This window comes from Mirounga leonina, unplaced genomic scaffold (assembly GCF_011800145.1).
Source record: "Mirounga leonina isolate KUSES-001 unplaced genomic scaffold, KU_Mleo_1.0 Mir_127, whole genome shotgun sequence".
Classification (NCBI taxonomy): Eukaryota; Metazoa; Chordata; class Mammalia; order Carnivora; family Phocidae; genus Mirounga; species Mirounga leonina.
The window spans coordinates 9,888,408-9,906,278 of NW_023270316.1; the positions used below are offsets into that span (position 1 = coordinate 9,888,408).

Genomic DNA, 17,871 nt, shown 5'->3' on the forward strand with positions numbered 1-17,871 from the left:
CCGCATCTGCACTGTATTTCCCAGGAAATTATTTTGCCACTGCGTTCCTAAGTCTCCATGACAGCCCTTGCCCGGCATTTAAAAAATTTTGGCCTGCTTAGCTGATTAAAGATTTAGTATAAATTTAACTGTTTATGCTTACTTCATTTTCATATTGGATTTCATTTTAATAAAGAAAAAGTTAGCATAACGTTTGAGTAGATTTATTGTCAATAATGCTAAAGTACGAATACAACAAAACGATTCCTTCAACCATTCTTGATTTCTTGTGACACCATTTTAAAGCCTATTGTTTTCAACAGGATGAGTTAAAACCCATTAGATGGATTTCACGAACCAATTATTTAGGGGAGACATGTATTCTATAATCTGTGGCAAACCGAATTATTTAACTTGACATTCCAATTAGATGGGCTTATAGACACTGCTTGCCCCAACACACACACACACACACACACACACACACACGTACACACCGAACAACCCCACCTATTGGTTTTTGGTAATCAGCCCTACTTGCTATTTTTTTTTCCCCCCGCAAGCCTATTTATTGGTTAAAATTAAGACAAGATTTATTTTTGTAAATGACTGAGATTTATGTCAATGTGCACCTCTGTTTTGTTTTGTATATGAGTTGTCTCCAAGGGCATTTATCCCTATGAATGGATGTCAAATACTTTCTTCTAATATATGTTTAGACATATTGCCGACGGGTCCTTGTTATTTGTAAATTAGACGGTTTCCTTCGTGTCTGGTCTCACCTGTTGCATGGGACGAGGACAGCACTGAGGAACTGCATGTAGTAAGACCTGTGTATCAAGAACTGTTGGTATGTACTATTCAATTTACATGCAAAGAGTCTGTCTGCATTGTACAGTTCCTGTGTTTAATACCATTTGTTGTATTCGCAAATACAACATACTGAATAAAATACTGATATGAAGGCATATTACAAAACATCAAACAACTTTATGTAACAAAATGGCATTGCTTCACCCACGAATATAGAGAAATGTCATGTAAATAAGTTGGTACACTCAATGTTCCCCTTGACCATGCCAAAGAAAATTTTAGCTCTTTGATGATACCTCTCTTGCTATTTTTCTGGGATAAGATGCCACCATTTTTTCCCCTCAAAAATTAAGTTTGCTGTTGTTAAGCAAGTGCAATCTGTCATCATTGATGTTCTGTATAGTAAATCTGATGGAATTCATTTGTATCTACAGACCGTGTGTTTTGTACCTCCATGTACATTTGTCAGTTGCATCGAGTCTCTCTAATGTTACATTCCTTTTGCATGCGTATCTGGTAGGGGAGGATTACTTCTACTGCTCTGTTACGGTAGCTGATTGCTTCACCCACCCCTCTGCAACCCTTGGGAACGTTCGTTGTTTTGATATTCCAGGGGACACCACTTTTATTTTCTTTTAAGTTTGCTTTCTAAAATATTTGGCTACAACTTTACTTGGAAAAATTATGGAAGAGATGCAGATGGTGCACCCTATGTAAAGAGTAAAATGGTACTGAGCAAGATTTCGTTACAAATCCTGCAGAATTTAGGGATTCTTGCCCTAAACATTTGCCTGCCCTCAGTGTTTGGGGATAGGAGATAGCTTTAGGAGCTCCACAAATGGGCCAACAAGACTCCTGCTGCAGTCCTTCTAATTATTTACCTCTTGGAGAGTAAGCAGAGTGAGTATTTTTAACACACCGGGCCAGTTGCTCACTTAATGCCTAAAGCACTAAAACAGTCAGATGTTTTCGAGATGACCAATGTTAGATTTGGTTTTCTTTTAGAAAACAAAACAACAACAACAACTTCTTGTTCCTTAAGTTAGACATGTATCACTTCATTTAAGGTTTTATTCCTAATATTACAGGGAGAACTAATGTTTGAAGGAGACACCAGATTGACTAAGAAATCCATTTTAGGAGGAAATAAAATAATTGAAAACTATTTTCGATTGTATTTAAGAACAAGACTATTTCCAGGGAAAGCAATTGGCTAAACACAGACATACCAACATCCAGACGCAAATGGTGTTACTTTGGAGTAAAATACATTTCCTAGCTTAAGTTTCTTAGCTTACAAGGGGGCACACAAGGCCTATTGACTCTTGGATACTGGGTAGGGCTTCAGAGATTGATAGTGAGTCTGTAAGCAAAGGCTGAGTGGTGATTCGTTTTGGTTTTTTTTCTCAGTTATCATTCTGTCTGATCCTCATGTTTGCTGGCAAAGATTGTGTTTGCATTTGAAGTGGTGGAGGCCATTCCTTTCAAGGTGCTGCAGGAATCTAGATGAGCTCAAGGGGTCCTGGGAGAAAATGGGGTATAATTATTAGCCTCCTGGGTCTTAGGACCTTAGCTGAATTTTACTGAAAAGTCCTTGTGGAAGAATTCCTCAGTAACGGTGTGCCAACAAGCAGGGTGAGGGCCAACACCAGCAGCAGACATGTTGCATCCTTCCCAACTGACGTTAATCTCCCCATAACTTCACACGAACTCGAACAAGCCGAGGAGCTTCGCACATTTACCCTTCCCCACTACAAGCCTGTTCCTGCCCTGCCTTTTTTTGAAAGAGGGAGTTTTTTACCTCAGTAACAGAATTAAAAGTTAAAATACAAAACCACATCAAAGAAGGGTAGGATTTACCTCTTTACATGTAACTGTATTTTATTTTTTCCAACTTAAACATGTAAATTAAATAACTTCTTAATAGGTCTATTAATGATTGCCTTGCTACAGTCAAATTCATATACACGCATACGAAATATTATAGCAGACAGAAGTAAAAAGAAACTATTTCTGTTTTAAAAGAAAAATATTCATTAGCGATTAGGTACCAGGTGACTTATTCTATAACTCAGTTTCAGTTCAATAACTTGTGGCTAAATCAACCCAGGAGAGAACTGACTGTCATATATTTTCAGCCTTGTCAAAAAATTTGAATAAATCACATTGCGAACTTTCTAGTATAATTTCTCTGTCTCGAAACTTTTCCCTAAAAAAAGTAAATGCTGAGGACACTGTTCTTATATGAAAATATAAAAAGAGAAGCCCTTTCTTTGTAGTTGTTAACAAAAGGGATAACAAACGTAGAGAACCGCAAGAAAAATAAGACACACCCAGGATTCCAGGGTAAGACAAAGGAAATTAAGGGCAGCTTTAGGAGAGCTCAGGTTGGCAAAATGCTGCCGGAAGGCTGGGAGCCAAATCGAGCACAGTCTGTTTTTGTAAAAATGCCCATGAGCTCCGAACGAGTTTGCTTTCTGTTTTCCCTTTTATAGTTCTAAAGTATTAAAAACAGAGAAGATCCAACAGAGATGTATGTGGCCCACAAAGTCTAAAATATTTACTCTGGTCCTTTATAGAAAGCAGAGTTCTGCAGGAGGGGAAGCTGAAGGTCGTTTGTATACGATGGCTTCTAGATAATGAAGGGAATTCTGATGATGGTGCATCATCGAGTCATCAAAAGTGCTGCTGAACAATTACAACAGGTTGGTTTGAGGCTTAAAACAATTAGATAGAGAGGAGGAAAGAATATACTCTATATTATTTCTCAACTGCTTCTATTTCCCTCATTTTACAAAACCGATATATCAACGGACATACTCAACAAAAGAGATACAACTAATACGGTTGCACTCCATAATCTCAGGATAGAGATAACAATTTTATAAATCTATTAAAGTATGAGAACACTATTAGTACTATAAAAGTCGGCATCAGATAAACTTTCTCCTAAATAATTTTCAATATTAAATTTTTAAGTAACTCAGCAGATGCATATTTTCCTTATTTTTGGTGACTTGACTTATAAAGTCCAAGCCATGACTCTAGAATATTTACATCATTAAGTAAAATTTCCAAGTAAAAATTTTCATCTTAAACAATGTGGAAAAAATGGTTTTGTTACATTATTCTAGGATTTTACAAAATATAATTCGCATTTAGGAAAAAAAATGGGTTTTTTTAGCTCCAAATAATTAACGGTTGCCTAAACTAATGTGTGTAAGTAGATTTAACTGTAAATATGTAAGGGAAGTCCTAATTATTGTACATTTTCATAATTCAATGTGAATTTCATACAGAGCAAAATTTCACCATTAAGAAAATAAACATTTTGTTCCTATCGCTGAGTGAATATTTGTAATTTCTACTTAACACATTTCTAGATTTTTTTTTAACCCTTTGAGCTTTGAGACTGGCGTCATTTGATCACAGTATCTCTTCGTGACTTCTTGGCATGACCCTACTTTTGCAGTAAATAATGTGTCCTTAGAAATAAGAGTCTTTTAAGGGAAATGAATGCATATTTCAGGCCCATCGTAGGTCCAATTAGATATTGTCTTTTTAAAACGCAAGTTACCATGGAATAATTTAAATAGTGAAAAATCAAAGAGCTTGTACTCCTACCCCTGCCCAGTTTAAAAAGGGATCTAGGAACGTAAGGTGCCCCTGAATACCAATTCATTTTGTGTTGTTGTTAATCAGCAGTAGGCAAATATATATTGACGCAGATTGTAAGCAACTTACGTAACTATTTATTAAAAATGCCAAACTGTACATTTTTCATACTTCCTTCCTGAGAGAATCTTCTTTTGTGAGTTTAAAGTGAGATCAGACGAATGACTTACTGGCTAAAACTGACCAGTCTTTTTCTTTAAAAAGCACTGGTGATCCGCCCTCTGCCCCCCACCTTCCCCGCCCCCTGACATTTTCCCTTATGCGTGCCTGTCTTTATTGTCCCCACAGAGAAATGCTGAGTGACAGGGATTCCTGCAAAAAAATATGATCGATGGATTTATGTGAGGGTATTTCCTTAGATTCTCATGGGGTCTTTCTTGTGAGGGATATGCATGTCTAAGGACCATGTAATTCAACGTTTCTTAACTCTGGCGCTATTAACGATTGGAGTCCGCTAACTTTTTGTCGTGGGGGCCGTCCTGGGCACCGTAGGATGTTTAAGCAGCATCCCTGGCCTCTACCCATTAGAGGCCTGTAGCACGCCCTCCCATCCCACCCAGTGTGACGACTGAAACTGTACACATTGCCAAGTGTTTTCCGGATGGCAAAGTCACCCTTGTTGAGGACCACTGATGTAAATTCTGGAAGAGACATTCTTTCTGGCGTTATTTACTTCAGACTTTGCTTAATTCATTTTTTAATAGGGACCCAGACTTCATGCAGGCATTCAGAAACAGAAAAACATACAATAGTCTCTTTGACCTGTCCTAGTGGTGATTATATAGGGTTGCCTTTGCATTTATATTGTTCTAATGGAAAAGGAAAGACTCCAGTCCTCTCCTATGTAACTGTTAAGGATACTCTGTGCCAAGCCAGATTTCACATGCATTTCCGTTCCATCCATCCCAGCACTCACAGTTCCCGCAATTACAGATTCCATTCCCTGCAAGAAAATACACGGGGGATCACCATCATGACCGAAAGGCACCAAGTTAAAAAATGTTCTTATCAACCACAGCCGCTCATAGTCGAAGCCATCCCATTCATGCTCTGCAGCCACCTTATTATGATCTCATTAAACAGCTATGGGAAATCTGATCTTTCAAATGACTGCTGGCATCCACTTAGTGCCACCAGCTAGGCAGGATCCATCCAGTAGTGCCCACCCTGTTTCATTCCAGCTGGGCTTTGCCTCCATCTCTCTTTCCCCTGGAGCTTGTTTAAGCACATGTTTTATAAGCAGTTCTCAGGACTCCATCATCGGGAAGCAGCCCCGACCACACAGCCATGGGCGGCACCACAGGGCGGGCGCTGTTGGTCTTTCCCCCGAGCGGGGGTACGGGGCGAGCAGAGCAGGTCATACCACACCTGTGCAAACGAGGCCGTCGTGCTTGTCACAGTCCCTGTCGTCACAGTCACAGAGTTCTCCGGAAATATACCACTCTTCTGCAGAGCAAATGCACTTTCCACAGTGGCAAGAACCTGAAATCACAAAGGGCATGACTTGCTGTCAGCATGTAACTAAAGGTTGCTGTCTAGAATAGAACACCGTCAACGCACGGACAAGAGGCTTCTAAAAACCCATCTTCCCAAGGTACAAGTTTATTGAAGAGCCTGTTGCTCAGAGGGGAGCTTTACTTACCACAATTCATAAAGGTCATCCAGGAAAGGCTTCATTATGGATCTAGACCGTTGCAATTAGCCTTGAGCAAATGTTCCATGGCCTAGTCTGGTTGAAATGTCAGTAAGAGCAGAATGTGCTGATTCTTATAGATGGCCTTCCAAAAAGGTGTTCAAAAACAGATGCTTTTCTCTCTCTCTCTCTTTTTTGTTTTCCTGAGTTGAATCATGTTTTAAAAGTGTCTGCTCTTTAAAGGAACTGAACGGTAAGTTCTAGTAAATAAGGATGCATTTTATAATTAAAATTACTACTAAATTATTGGGCTTCTACTTTTGGATTTTTGTCTACATGATTTTGTGAAAGGAGGGACACACCTGCGTATTGGGTGGCTCGTCAATGTGCTCAAAATGCACACACGACTACTCGTGGGCATCTGACTTATGGGCTCTCACCCCGGGGACCCCCTGCCACGATCAAGGAGAGCTCTAATCTCCCCCCAAAAGTTCATCTTCTATGAAGCTCTGCCAACTTTCTCACCACTTCACCCATTTCCCCTCTTTTTATTTCCTAACCAGGAAGAAACTTCCACTTCTGCTATTAAAAATATCTTGGTGTACTGAAAAACAATTTTATGAATGGTATATTTAAAAGGAGAAAAAACACATGAATTAAATGATCTCACAAAGAGAAGAAAGTTCTCTTGGTCTACACGTCCTTACATGACAGGCTCAAAAACCCCCACATGGCAAAATGACTTCTATAGCGGCAGTAAAGACAACTTTAAAATTGAAAAGGAAACACACATCAAAAGGACTTCCCCTTCCTTCTATGTCTCTGGCTTGGATGTTCCTTCCCAATGTGATTTCCTTTTACTAAATGAGGGCTATCACTGCATGTTTCAGGTCAAAAATCACCTTAAGAGAATGTGAAGGAGAAAAAGCATTTTGATATATTTGACAAAAGTCCAGACTTGTTGAGTTCAAAATGTAATGGGAGCGGGGCGGGGACCAATCACTAATTAGTGCCTCTGTCAGACACAGCGATTGAGAAATGAGTGTGCAAGCTGGGAGATAAAAGTGGTTAGAGAAAGGAATATTTGCCATAGATATCATGAAAGGATTCATATAAACGGGTCCCGTGCCTCAGGCACTTGGTGGTATTTCATACGGAAACTGGCATATGCATTTAGCTATAAGAATCCCCAATGGCCAAATTAAACGTGTGACATGCCTTGTTATGCTTCTCAAGGTAAGGGGCGGGTCTGAATTAGTGATAGGCTGACAACTGTGTTTACACTGATCAACTCCTTGCTTAAGCACAGCATGATTTCATTTAGTCTGGACTGTTTTCCTGAGGGTCTAGGATGAGCTGCACGCTCTTGAGCACAGTCTAGACATCTCTCGCTTCTGATGAGTGACTGGCAGGCTGCACAGGACCCAGGAGCTGAGCCTCCTGGTCAGTCCGTGAGGGATGGTGGCTCCTTCTTGGCTACATCCAGGTAGAGAGCTTCCTTAGTTTAGAAGTGTATTTACCTTCACTTCAAGTACTGTCTTTTGATCTTCGTAGGCACAGAAATGTTCAACATACAACTTCTCATTTAGCAGGTGGTTAGCGATATATCTACAACAAAGAAAACTTGGGGCGTTTCATTGACTTTTCATTGCAACTTCCTCAGAAGGCACCGTATTTAGTGCCTTCTTTCCACGAGTAAAGGAAGATTAATTATTTGCAGAATTTGACTGGTTTTAGTTGTTTCTAAAATAGTGCCTCCCTTATATTGCAAAATTAGTTCTAGAAAGAAGCAGAAGCAAATGACTTTATATGTCCATGATATTCGTGTATCACACCTAGGATATCTTCTTTTATTTGGTCACAATTCATGAAAAGATCTCACATTTCACTTTTAAACTTATCGCCTGGCTCTGAAACTATTCTCATCACTGCTCTAGCTTCTGAAATGCTTAGCTTCAGGCCATATCAACGTAGTTTCCCAAAACTGATAAGCTCAGCTAAAGTTAATATGGTATACACTGATAGACCGTTTGACAAGTAAATCCCAGTTCCCAAAGTCTACTAGTTACTGAAATACTTAGAATGCAAAATGCGGATTGGTTTTTGTGTGTGCTGTGAAAACTAGCTTTTCTTGGTCAGCATCTTCCCCAGCTGTGTTGCTCCTTTCCTGTTTGTCAATTCTCAGTGTATCTTAGAGGTCGGAAATTCTTCCACAGCTTGTGAAACTAGGAATAGCCTCGCATGTAATAACACAGTGGGATAGTTATGAGGACCTCTTATAGCCTTTGTCTATGGTCTGGCTGTTTTCATCGATAACCAGAGGTCAAACTGCCTGTCTCTGCAAAGGGAAAAACTGAGGGAGAGGATTCTGTCGGACACACACAGGCCACATGACTGCCAAGAGGTGACCAACTGTTTAGCTCAGCTGGCTGGGACCCACTCACACCCATGAGGCCAGTCCAGCCATAGGAGAAGCTGGCCCATGCAGGCAGGAGCTCCCGGGTAGTAAGCCCAGGACCGCAATATCACGAACCCATTTACTTTCTTTCTCGCTATAAGGACCCGCAAGAGGGCTCCGATCTCTCTTCTGTGCTTCTTATTGGCTTCCATTCCCGGGGAACCAGCTGCATTTTCTCATTTGTCTTCAAAGCATCCTTAGGACTTAAGAAGGGGAAGGAAATGAAATTCTCCTGCCTTCAAACAAAGATGAGAAAATGGAAGTACAGACAGGATAAGGGGATTGCCCAGGGCCACGGGGGCCAGAAACAACAGTTATCCCAAGGTTTCAATCTGACTCAGTCTGTTCTTCTGTCTACCTACCTACCTATCCATAATGCCCCTCACAGGAAAAACTTCCATATAGTTTCAAAAAAGGAGTTGTGTGTTCTCACAGCTCTGACGAGACAGCCGCATCGGGGGAAGCAACTAGAACACTGGGCTAAAGCTGGTTTTTGAAGGGCAACTGGTACTCTTCCCCTTTCCTGGGGGTGGAGGACGAGCCTGGGTGGAGCAGAGGGGATGACAGGCGGGTGCGCATGCGCACCGTGACATCCACGGCTGATGCAGGACTCAGCAAGTGTCCTTGGGAGAGTTTAAGGAGACGTCCAATGATACACAACCACAGTCATCGTAACACAACAGCAGCTTTAAGATATTACAGGTGACAACCCGGATCTAGGTTGAAGTTATGAAGGTAGAAAGGCTGTTGGGTCCTCTTGGATCCAAATAAATAAATCCCCAAACAAACAGCCTAGGAATTATGTCATGTATTCTGCAAAGGTGGCGAAACTCAGGGGACACCTGGCTCTAAGCTCATCCCTCTGGCCATTCACAGAAACAATTTGAGTCTAAGGGCAAGGCACCTTTGTTAGCGGTCCCATTAATAAAGTTGGACTTTCTTTTTCGTTCATCAAGCCTGACAAAATGCTGCAACCTGACATGCCAGTAGGGACTTCTCACGATCGTACTAACTACTGCATCTGTTACGAAGGTCACCACAATGTATCTTGTTTTCAATTTTTCTATGGAGTGATTTGTTGTCTTGGCTATCAATTTGTAAAGAAATAAAATGCTATTTCTTCATCGTCTCCTGAGGTGACAGCTTTATTCACAGCTCACGGGAAGCGCATGTTCCAGACTTGTCTTTCTGGTGGAAACACTTAGATGGCAGTCACCTCAGGCTTACTGCACATGCCTGTCCCATATTTGGAGAAAGAGAAAGGCTCCAACTTCCTCTGCGATCATCAGGGCGAGGGGTTTTCGTTTGCAAATTTGAGAAAAAGTATGTGGAATTCTGGCAAGTCCATGAGATCAAGAAATACATGGTCCTGGTCAAGGCCCACTCCTCTATCTTGCCACCATGTTAGAAGACCGTTAGTCTACTTCCTGGACTACTTTTCCTGTGGTTCTTGGGGTGGGGTTGGAGTGGCACTTCCATGGGGACAGGAATAACGACTGCACCCCCGTTCTCCTCTGTGCCTACAGTTTCATGATCTTAGCCCCTTTCTTCCTGTATAATCCAGCACAGAACTCTCCAGAACAGGAGGAGAGAAAAAAGCCAGAGCCAGACGCTGCCAACAGCGGGAAGGCCACCATCAGCACTAACACCAGCCTCAAAACGTACAGCCTCCGGACAGCTTTCACATTCTCTTCTGAGTTTAACGACTCTGAAACTCTCTACTCACTGAAGGATAAACCGCTTAGACAAATAGACTTTCAACCCTTCATTGATCTCTGGATATATTACCATCACCCAAAGCAAACAATTTGAGAAGGCATTAACTAGAGAGATTTCCTTGTTCTGTTTTGTTTTGAGGAAATGCCTTTGGGTCAATATTTAGTCAAGCTATTCTTTTTGCATTTTCTGCATCTGTGATGCTGAAGAGTAAGACTCTCCTCAGAAAGTAATGGCTTTAAAAAAGAACGTTCATTTCTTCAAAAGAAATGGCTCCTCTTTGTATGAAATTCAGTGTAGCAAACGACAGACTGGTATTTGCTATCTGGGTGAGCACGGCTTTGTGCTTTCTGCCTGTACCTGCCAGTGGACATGACTTAGCCAAGGCCTGCTCGTGGACAACGTTAATGATTCCACAGTGTGTCTAGTAAATACACACACACACACTCCCAAAGTGGCTGATTTTTTAAAGTAAACTAATATTAACGAGCACACTAATGTTTTAATATGACTGGGAATCCTCATTCTGTAGAGTTTCTGGGAAAATTTACTATCCTCATTCCAACAATAATGCCATTATGGAAAACCAACTGACAAAAAAATCTAAGCTTTAGAGCTCTGTGTTTAGAGCTGTACTCAGAAAGAAGAAATCGAATTCAGACAAGGTTAATCATTCTCGCCCCTTGGTTATTTGCAGAACACTGCCTTCTGATCTGATAACATTTCTTCCCCCCCCCCCCCCCCCCCCCCCCCCCCCCCCCCGCCAGTTTCCCCCTGAAAGGTTAAATCCATCCCTACCTCCTTTCCTGTTTTCTTTGTTAATCTCCTCCTCCACAATTCTTTCACCCTTTCTGGCTCTCCCAACAGAACTTGAACCTAAAGCAGGTGTTTCCAGGCATTGAGAGCCCCTGACAGACAGACTGGTGCTAGATTCATCTGGGAGTTGGAATTAGAACGAATTTAATAAGACAACAAACAGGGAACAAAGTGGTTGCTTTAAACTCCTTCGATTGCCACCTGACGGTTACCATTGCATTAGGTGGAAGGCACGGCCTCCTTGGCAGAACACAAAGTCTTGAGGGTAAGCAGGGCATCTTCACCTCTAGCTGTGCCTTGTCTGAAAAGGGGACAGGGCTGTCCGTTGGGCAAGGAGGCCTCTGTGCTGAAGAAGAGAGTCTGGACACCCTGTGCCATCTAGATGCATGAAGGGCAGCTCCTGAACGTTACTGAGAAACTGGTGAGCTTCCAGAACCTTCCTGGTATTTTCCTAGGCACTAGCAAGGAGGAATGTGACAGCCTTCTAGATGAGCCCATATGCACCCTGAGAACAGGATTTTAAAGTCCCTTCAAGAATTCACACAGAAACATCAACATCAAGGTGCCTGAAATTTAATCTGTCAGTATTCTTTCTCAGAAAAAAAAAAAAATCTGTTTTGCTTTTCTGGGGGACTTCAGGGGACAATGGGCGGGATTGCTATTCTTCTAGAATTTGTTTCTGTAGTGAATGTTTGAATGGGATGGTGGCTCCTATTCAATCAACTTGCAAATTATAAACACACTGCAGGCTTGATTTTTGTTATATATTAGATTACACATGTTTGGTTGGAAAATTGGTGATTTTTAGGCCAAAGAAAATGACGCCAGAACTTTGAGACCCATAGACTCTTCCATTCCTTTTTTATGAAACAAAATACTTAGTTTCCCTTTTGTCTTTCTCCCACCTTCAGCCCTCCCCTCCTCCACACACCCACCTACATCATCCAGTGTCTGACAGTTCAGATACTTGGGATCACTTTTCTGCAGTTCTGGGCTGCGCTATTTTCACAGGTGAACGCAACAATTACCCCTCTGCCTTTTGGGAGGTCCATTCACCGCCCATTAGATCTCGTCGTCTTTTCTTCTTTATACATTAATTACAGGTCACTGAGCCACGACGATGGACGCAAGGGGCTGAGGACCTTTTCGCAGGAAACCCTTCGCACGCATTTCATTGTCTTAGAACCCACGCGTCATGCGGTTGACCTTCAAGTCTGAAGTCCGGGACAAGCCTAGGGCAGCATGCTTTTCATTCCTGCAAGGTGCCGTCTGGGGAGGCCTGTATGCGAGGCCGTACAAACCATGCGTCAGATCGGGGACCCGGTCCGAGCTCCGGCAGGGATACTCACCCTTCCCCGAGCACAGTATGCCGTCCGCTGACTCACACAAACTCTTGCTTTGTTCCTCCGTCAGGTTACACTCCCGCGGGTGCTGGCAGAGCTCCCCGAACCAGCCTCTCTCACACACGCAGCGACCACAGGAGCAGGTTCCGTGGCCTGCGAAGCAATCGCGGGGTGAGGGGGCGAGGAGGGGATGGGTAAACATCCCGCGGAATCGCAGTTCTTAGGAAAGAAATACCTAAGCCAAAGGACCTCATTTCCTATCAAGCAAACACGCTTCCCTTTATACAGAGGCAATTGGGCATACTGTTTAAAAGGGCTTCACAACCGAGTTCCAGATTAACATGCTACATTTGAATGTAGCACAGGAGATGGTCTGAGAAAGAAAGCAAGCTTGAAACGATTTAAAATGGAATGTTACCATCCTTCCTTGATACAAGATACTCCCTCATTTGCATTTTTAACAGCACGAAGTCTCATCGCGCTGGCCGTGACATCCAGACCAACTTGCAAGGCTAGTCACGTTACCATGGCTCGCTGAATTTATTGATTGCCCTCCTATTGTTTACTAATAAAAAACAAAAGGTTAACTTCCACAGGAATGGCATTATGTTACTTTATCTCTGTACCCTCCCCTTAGTAAAAACAGATGTAAGTTTAAGTCGATTTATTGTATAGATTTTAAAAGCAGCATAAGGCTTAGATTCGTATCTTTGACTTTTTTTTCCCCCTTTTGTTTTTGTCATTGGCTCCTGGTTCTGGGGATGGCTAGTTTTTGGTGTACCTATCACACTGTTATTTATGACAGTCACTCACCAGCATAAAGTCCATCTAATTGCTTGCCACCAACATCCCATTACAATGTCTCATCTGCCACTTTAATTTCTTATTTTCAACCAATGCTTCATTTTTTTTAAAGATTTTATTTATTTATTTATTTATTTGAGAGAGAGAGAGAGAGAGAGAAACAGCATGAGAGGGGATAGGGTCAGAGGGAGAAGCAGGCTCCCCGCCGAGCCGGGAGCCCGATGTGGGACTCGATCCCAGGACTCCGGGATCATGACCTGAGTCGAAGGCAGTCGCTTAACCAACTGAGCCACCCAGGCACCCCCAATGCTTCATTCTTTTACCTGTATGTACATTACCTTACAGTCAGGTCTCTTCAAACAGAACAACCAAAAAACTATTTGTTGGGTAAAATTTTGCTGATGATGAGCAGAGCATTTTCCTAGGCACCAGGGGATACAAAATCAAGCATGGCAGACATGATAGGTAGTTTTAACTGCTGCGTAGTTTAAAGGTATACAGCTGGCATTCATGGACACTTTCTTCTTGAGAAGTCTCTCCTAGAGTGGTTTTCATGACCTGGGACCCTCCTCCTTCCAACACTTCTCCTGTGTCTATTTTTCTACTTTTTTTCCCTGACCTAATTAATGAGAGTATCCCCTGATTATCTAGTCTGAAACTTCTTTTATCTCTCCATAATCTCTCTTTTGAAAAATTCATAAATCACAGGCTTTCAGATAGCAGCAATGATCAAAGGACTGTATCTCCAGCCTCTAAATTTCTCCTAACGTCCACTCCCGTGATTGCATTCTTTGTATTCTTTTTTTTTTTAAGATTTTATTTATTTATTTGAGATAGAGAGAACATGAGAGGGGGGGAGGGTCAGAGGGAGAAGCAGACTCCCTGCTGAGCAGGGAGCCCGATGCGGGGCTCAATCCCAGGACTCCAGGATCATGACCTGAGCTGAAGGCAGATGCTTAATGGACTGAGCCACCCAAGCATCCCACATACTTTGTATTCTACTAGCATCCAAACTGACCCTTCTAGACCTGCATCTACAGTTGTTTTTCCCCCAGTTGCTCTTCTATAGTATCCATTTCTTTTAATGGTGCAACTAGCCTTCCACTCACCCAGTTCAAACTATTTTGAATCAAGTTTGAATCTCTCTTACACCCCTCTTCTAAAGAGTTGCCAGAACCTGTCCACCTGTGTCACCATCAACAACCTTTGAGAGACCTCCTATCAGGTCTTTCAGTTGTGCTCACTGCTTCTCATAGTGTGACTCCACTCACATATAGCCTTGAGCACCAGCCCCGTGCAGCTCCCTAATGCTTTTGGGATGAAGTTCACCTGCTTAGCCTTACTTACGTTTTAGGTTCCTGAAATACACCCTGCCCTACTTTTCCAACATCACCCCCTCTCTTCTCTTCTCCCCTTGCATATACTTCTTGACTTAAACTGATCTATTCATTGTTCTGCATACATTTCCTGGGCTTTTCTGACTTCATGCCTTTGCTGAGATAGAAACCCATTCTCCCTACCCTACATAGCCTGGTCCTGATAATTTTCAAAGCTCAGGGAACGTGACTACACATTTTTTTCTAATGATTATTTTTCTAATATTTTTTCTAATATCCCCAAGAGAAGTTCATCGTCTCCTCCTCTGAATTTCTATACTACCTTATTTTTCACCTCTATTGTGGAACTTTGTCTTGAACTTTGTGGTATCTGGTTATGTGTCAAATAAACCCATTATCTGACTGTAAATTCCTTGAGAGTAGGAATCACTTCTGATTCATCACTGTAGTCCTTCAGAGTGCCAAGCACACGGCCCCAGACATAGTGAATCCTCAAAACAATACTTGTAGATTGAAATATTTTTTAAACGATTTTATTTATTTATCTGACAGAGAGAGACACAGCGAGAGAGGGAACATAAGCAGGAGGAGTGGGAGAGGGAGAAGTAGGCTCCCTGTGGAGCAGGGAGCCCGATGCGGGGCTCAATCCCAGGACCCTGGGATCATGACCTGAGCCAAAGGCAGCCGCTTAACCAACTGAGCCACCAGCAGCCCCTGAAATCTTTTTTTTTTTTTTTTAACAAAATCTCCTTTTCATTTTTCCCCCCACAAATCTCAGCTGAGAACCATAAACTGAATCCAGGGCATGTTTATAGGTCATCTGGTTAATACACTGTCACTGAAGGACAAAGGACAGTTCTTGGATGGCTCTGTTTTATTTTTGCATTTGATAGGATGCAGTGAAGTTAGAGAATCAGTACCCTCTAAGAGCTACATACACAAAAAATAGTTATTAAATTGATTATATCTTGACTTCCCCAATAAAACAAAAGTCCACTTAAAGTGAGGTCTATTTAAGACGTTAAAAAACATCATCCATCTTGGGAGGCAGATAAGCTGGGATACTTCTATGCACCAATTACATCCAGCTCAGGACTTTCCAAATGTTCACGTTTCTTTTTTTTTTTTTTTAATATTTTATTTATTTATTTGAGAAGGAGAGACAGTGAGACAGTACAAGTGGGGAGGAGAGGGAGAAGCAGGCTCCCTGCAGAGCAAGGAGCCCGACATAGGGCTCGATCTCAAGACCCTGGGATCATGACCCGAGACAAAGGCAGACGCTTAACTGACTGAACCATCCAGGCGCCCCCAAATGTTCACGTTTCTTACTGACCCTGGGCTAGTAAGAATTTCCATCAATTTGACATAATTGGAATCATTTAATCTCTATTGCAGAGAAAGCCATTCTCCCTTTAACTTAGGATATCATTGAGAATAACTAAATGGCTCCTCACAGCAAGTAATTTAATATAAAATTTATATTCAAGGAAATAGGAGAAATAGGAAATATAAGATTTCCTTATAATCAAGGAAATTGTTTTTCGTTTATTAGCTCATTCATCACATCATTCCACAAAATTAGGTTGGCATCTAGCCCAGACAATGGTCAAAATGCATTGGTATTTAAATGTTCTGTTTTGCCATTGACGTGGCTTTTCTTTACCTCAAATTTTGTTAAAATCTTTATACAATCTTTTTAAAATAAACTTTAATGATATAGGCATCCATTCGAGAAACTATTGATTGTGCACCAGGCATCACACTAGTTCTATTGTCATGGTTCTTATAGTTCACGAGGGTAGAGAAAAGGACACAAAAACACTTGAGCTGTAGGAGAACTAAAGAGGGCACTAGTGCATTCTACAGCGAGAACAATGCTAACTGGAGTCGTCAGAGAGGTAGTCAGAGAAGGATCCCTCCGCGACACCCACGGGATAAGAAGCCAAGATAGCCAATGTTCTAGGAAAGCTAATGAAAAGTTCTTGGAATAAGAAAGCTTGGCATGTTATAGGCAGTGAAAAAAGGTCAATGTGTTCAAAGAAAATTGAGTAAGAAAATAATGGAATAAATAACAAAGCCAGAGAAATATTCAGGAATGAGAACAGAGGAAATTGTCTATTCTTGGTAAGGAGTTTCAATTTTATTCTCAGAAAAATGGGAAATCATAGAAGGGTGTTAGGCAAGAGAGTGATACGATATGATTTACAATTTGCAAATTCAGCGTGGCAACTGGGTGGGGGAGATTAAGGTGTATTGGGAGGCACCAAGTATGGGCTAAGTGACGGAGTTGCAGCAGTCCACGTGGAAGGTGATAAGGTGGAGGCACCGATGAGGAGAGTAGACAGAGGGGGTCGTGCCTATGGGACTTGGTGTTGGATTGGACGTGGTGAGAAAGGACGGACTAGTTTTCTAGCTAGGGAAATATAAATCATGATGCTATTTGCTAGATATGGAAGCAGCAGGAGGGCATTGCTGGGAGCAGAAAATCAGCTCTTGCTTTGAACCTCGTGTATCTGAGATGCTCTTATCAACCAAGTAGACAGGTCACAGGAGCAGGTGACACGAGTCTGGTGCTCACAGGTTAGGGCTAGGTTATATATGCTGGAATTTCCAATAAATAGATAACATCTGGAAGTGAATGAGTCCACCTAGGGAGAAATAAATCTTAGGGAACTCCAATATTTAGGGCTCGGGTAGAGGAGGAGAAACGGGACAGGTAGGAACATCTAGTAAAGAAGGAAGACAATGAGGCAATTTTATAAAAGGACAAGGGAAACTATTCCATAAAGGTGGCCCACTGAGCGGAATGTTGCTGAAAATTGGAGTCCAAAAAAAAAAAAAAAAGACCATGAGAGTAGTTTCAGTCAGCTTTTGCCAGACCATCTCTACTATGCTGTCACTTAGGCCTATAAATGAAGCACCCAGCCGTGGCAGACTTATTGGAATATAATGCATATATACCATTCAGTAAGAACAACATGTCTGCTGGGTGGCAGAATCCATAGTGGTAAGTTATCTTCATATAATAAATGTACAACAGATCATTCTAGAATGAACCTTAGAAAGATCCAGCCTAATGAACTATTTGAAGTACACTAAATCGGCCTTCACTTGACTTCCCAAGTCTCCACACCGGTGAGTAATTTTCCATTCGATTTTCATTTCCAAAGCCACTCACCTCTCCCAGATACTTAGCTCCTGGTATCCCCATCCTTGCTCTTTCTTCCTATTCTCTTCCCTTCCCCTACACCAAAATATTCACCAAGGATGCTCCAGACCTGTGTTGCCCAATATATT

General features: G+C 41.8%; 1 protein-coding gene across 11 annotated transcripts in view; it reads right to left on the reverse strand.

Moving 5' to 3' along the window:
• Positions 1 to 17,871, reverse strand: part of ITGBL1 (integrin subunit beta like 1) — a 338,383-nt gene that overhangs the window by 131,189 nt on the left and 189,323 nt on the right. For 9 of the 11 annotated variants that reach the window (XM_035003091.1, XM_035003096.1, XM_035003088.1 and 6 more), the window contains exons 9-11: positions 12,440 to 12,586; positions 5,836 to 5,949; positions 5,329 to 5,410 (exon numbers count right to left, since the gene is read on the reverse strand). In XM_035003091.1, the coding sequence (XP_034858982.1) occupies positions 5,329 to 5,410; positions 5,836 to 5,949; positions 12,440 to 12,586 (343 nt within the window). Of the gene's footprint in view, positions 1 to 1,849; positions 4,278 to 5,147; positions 5,411 to 5,835; positions 5,950 to 12,439; positions 12,587 to 17,871 lie in introns of those variants that run through there. The other 2 variants (XM_035003095.1, XM_035003099.1) reach the window with 2 other exon arrangements.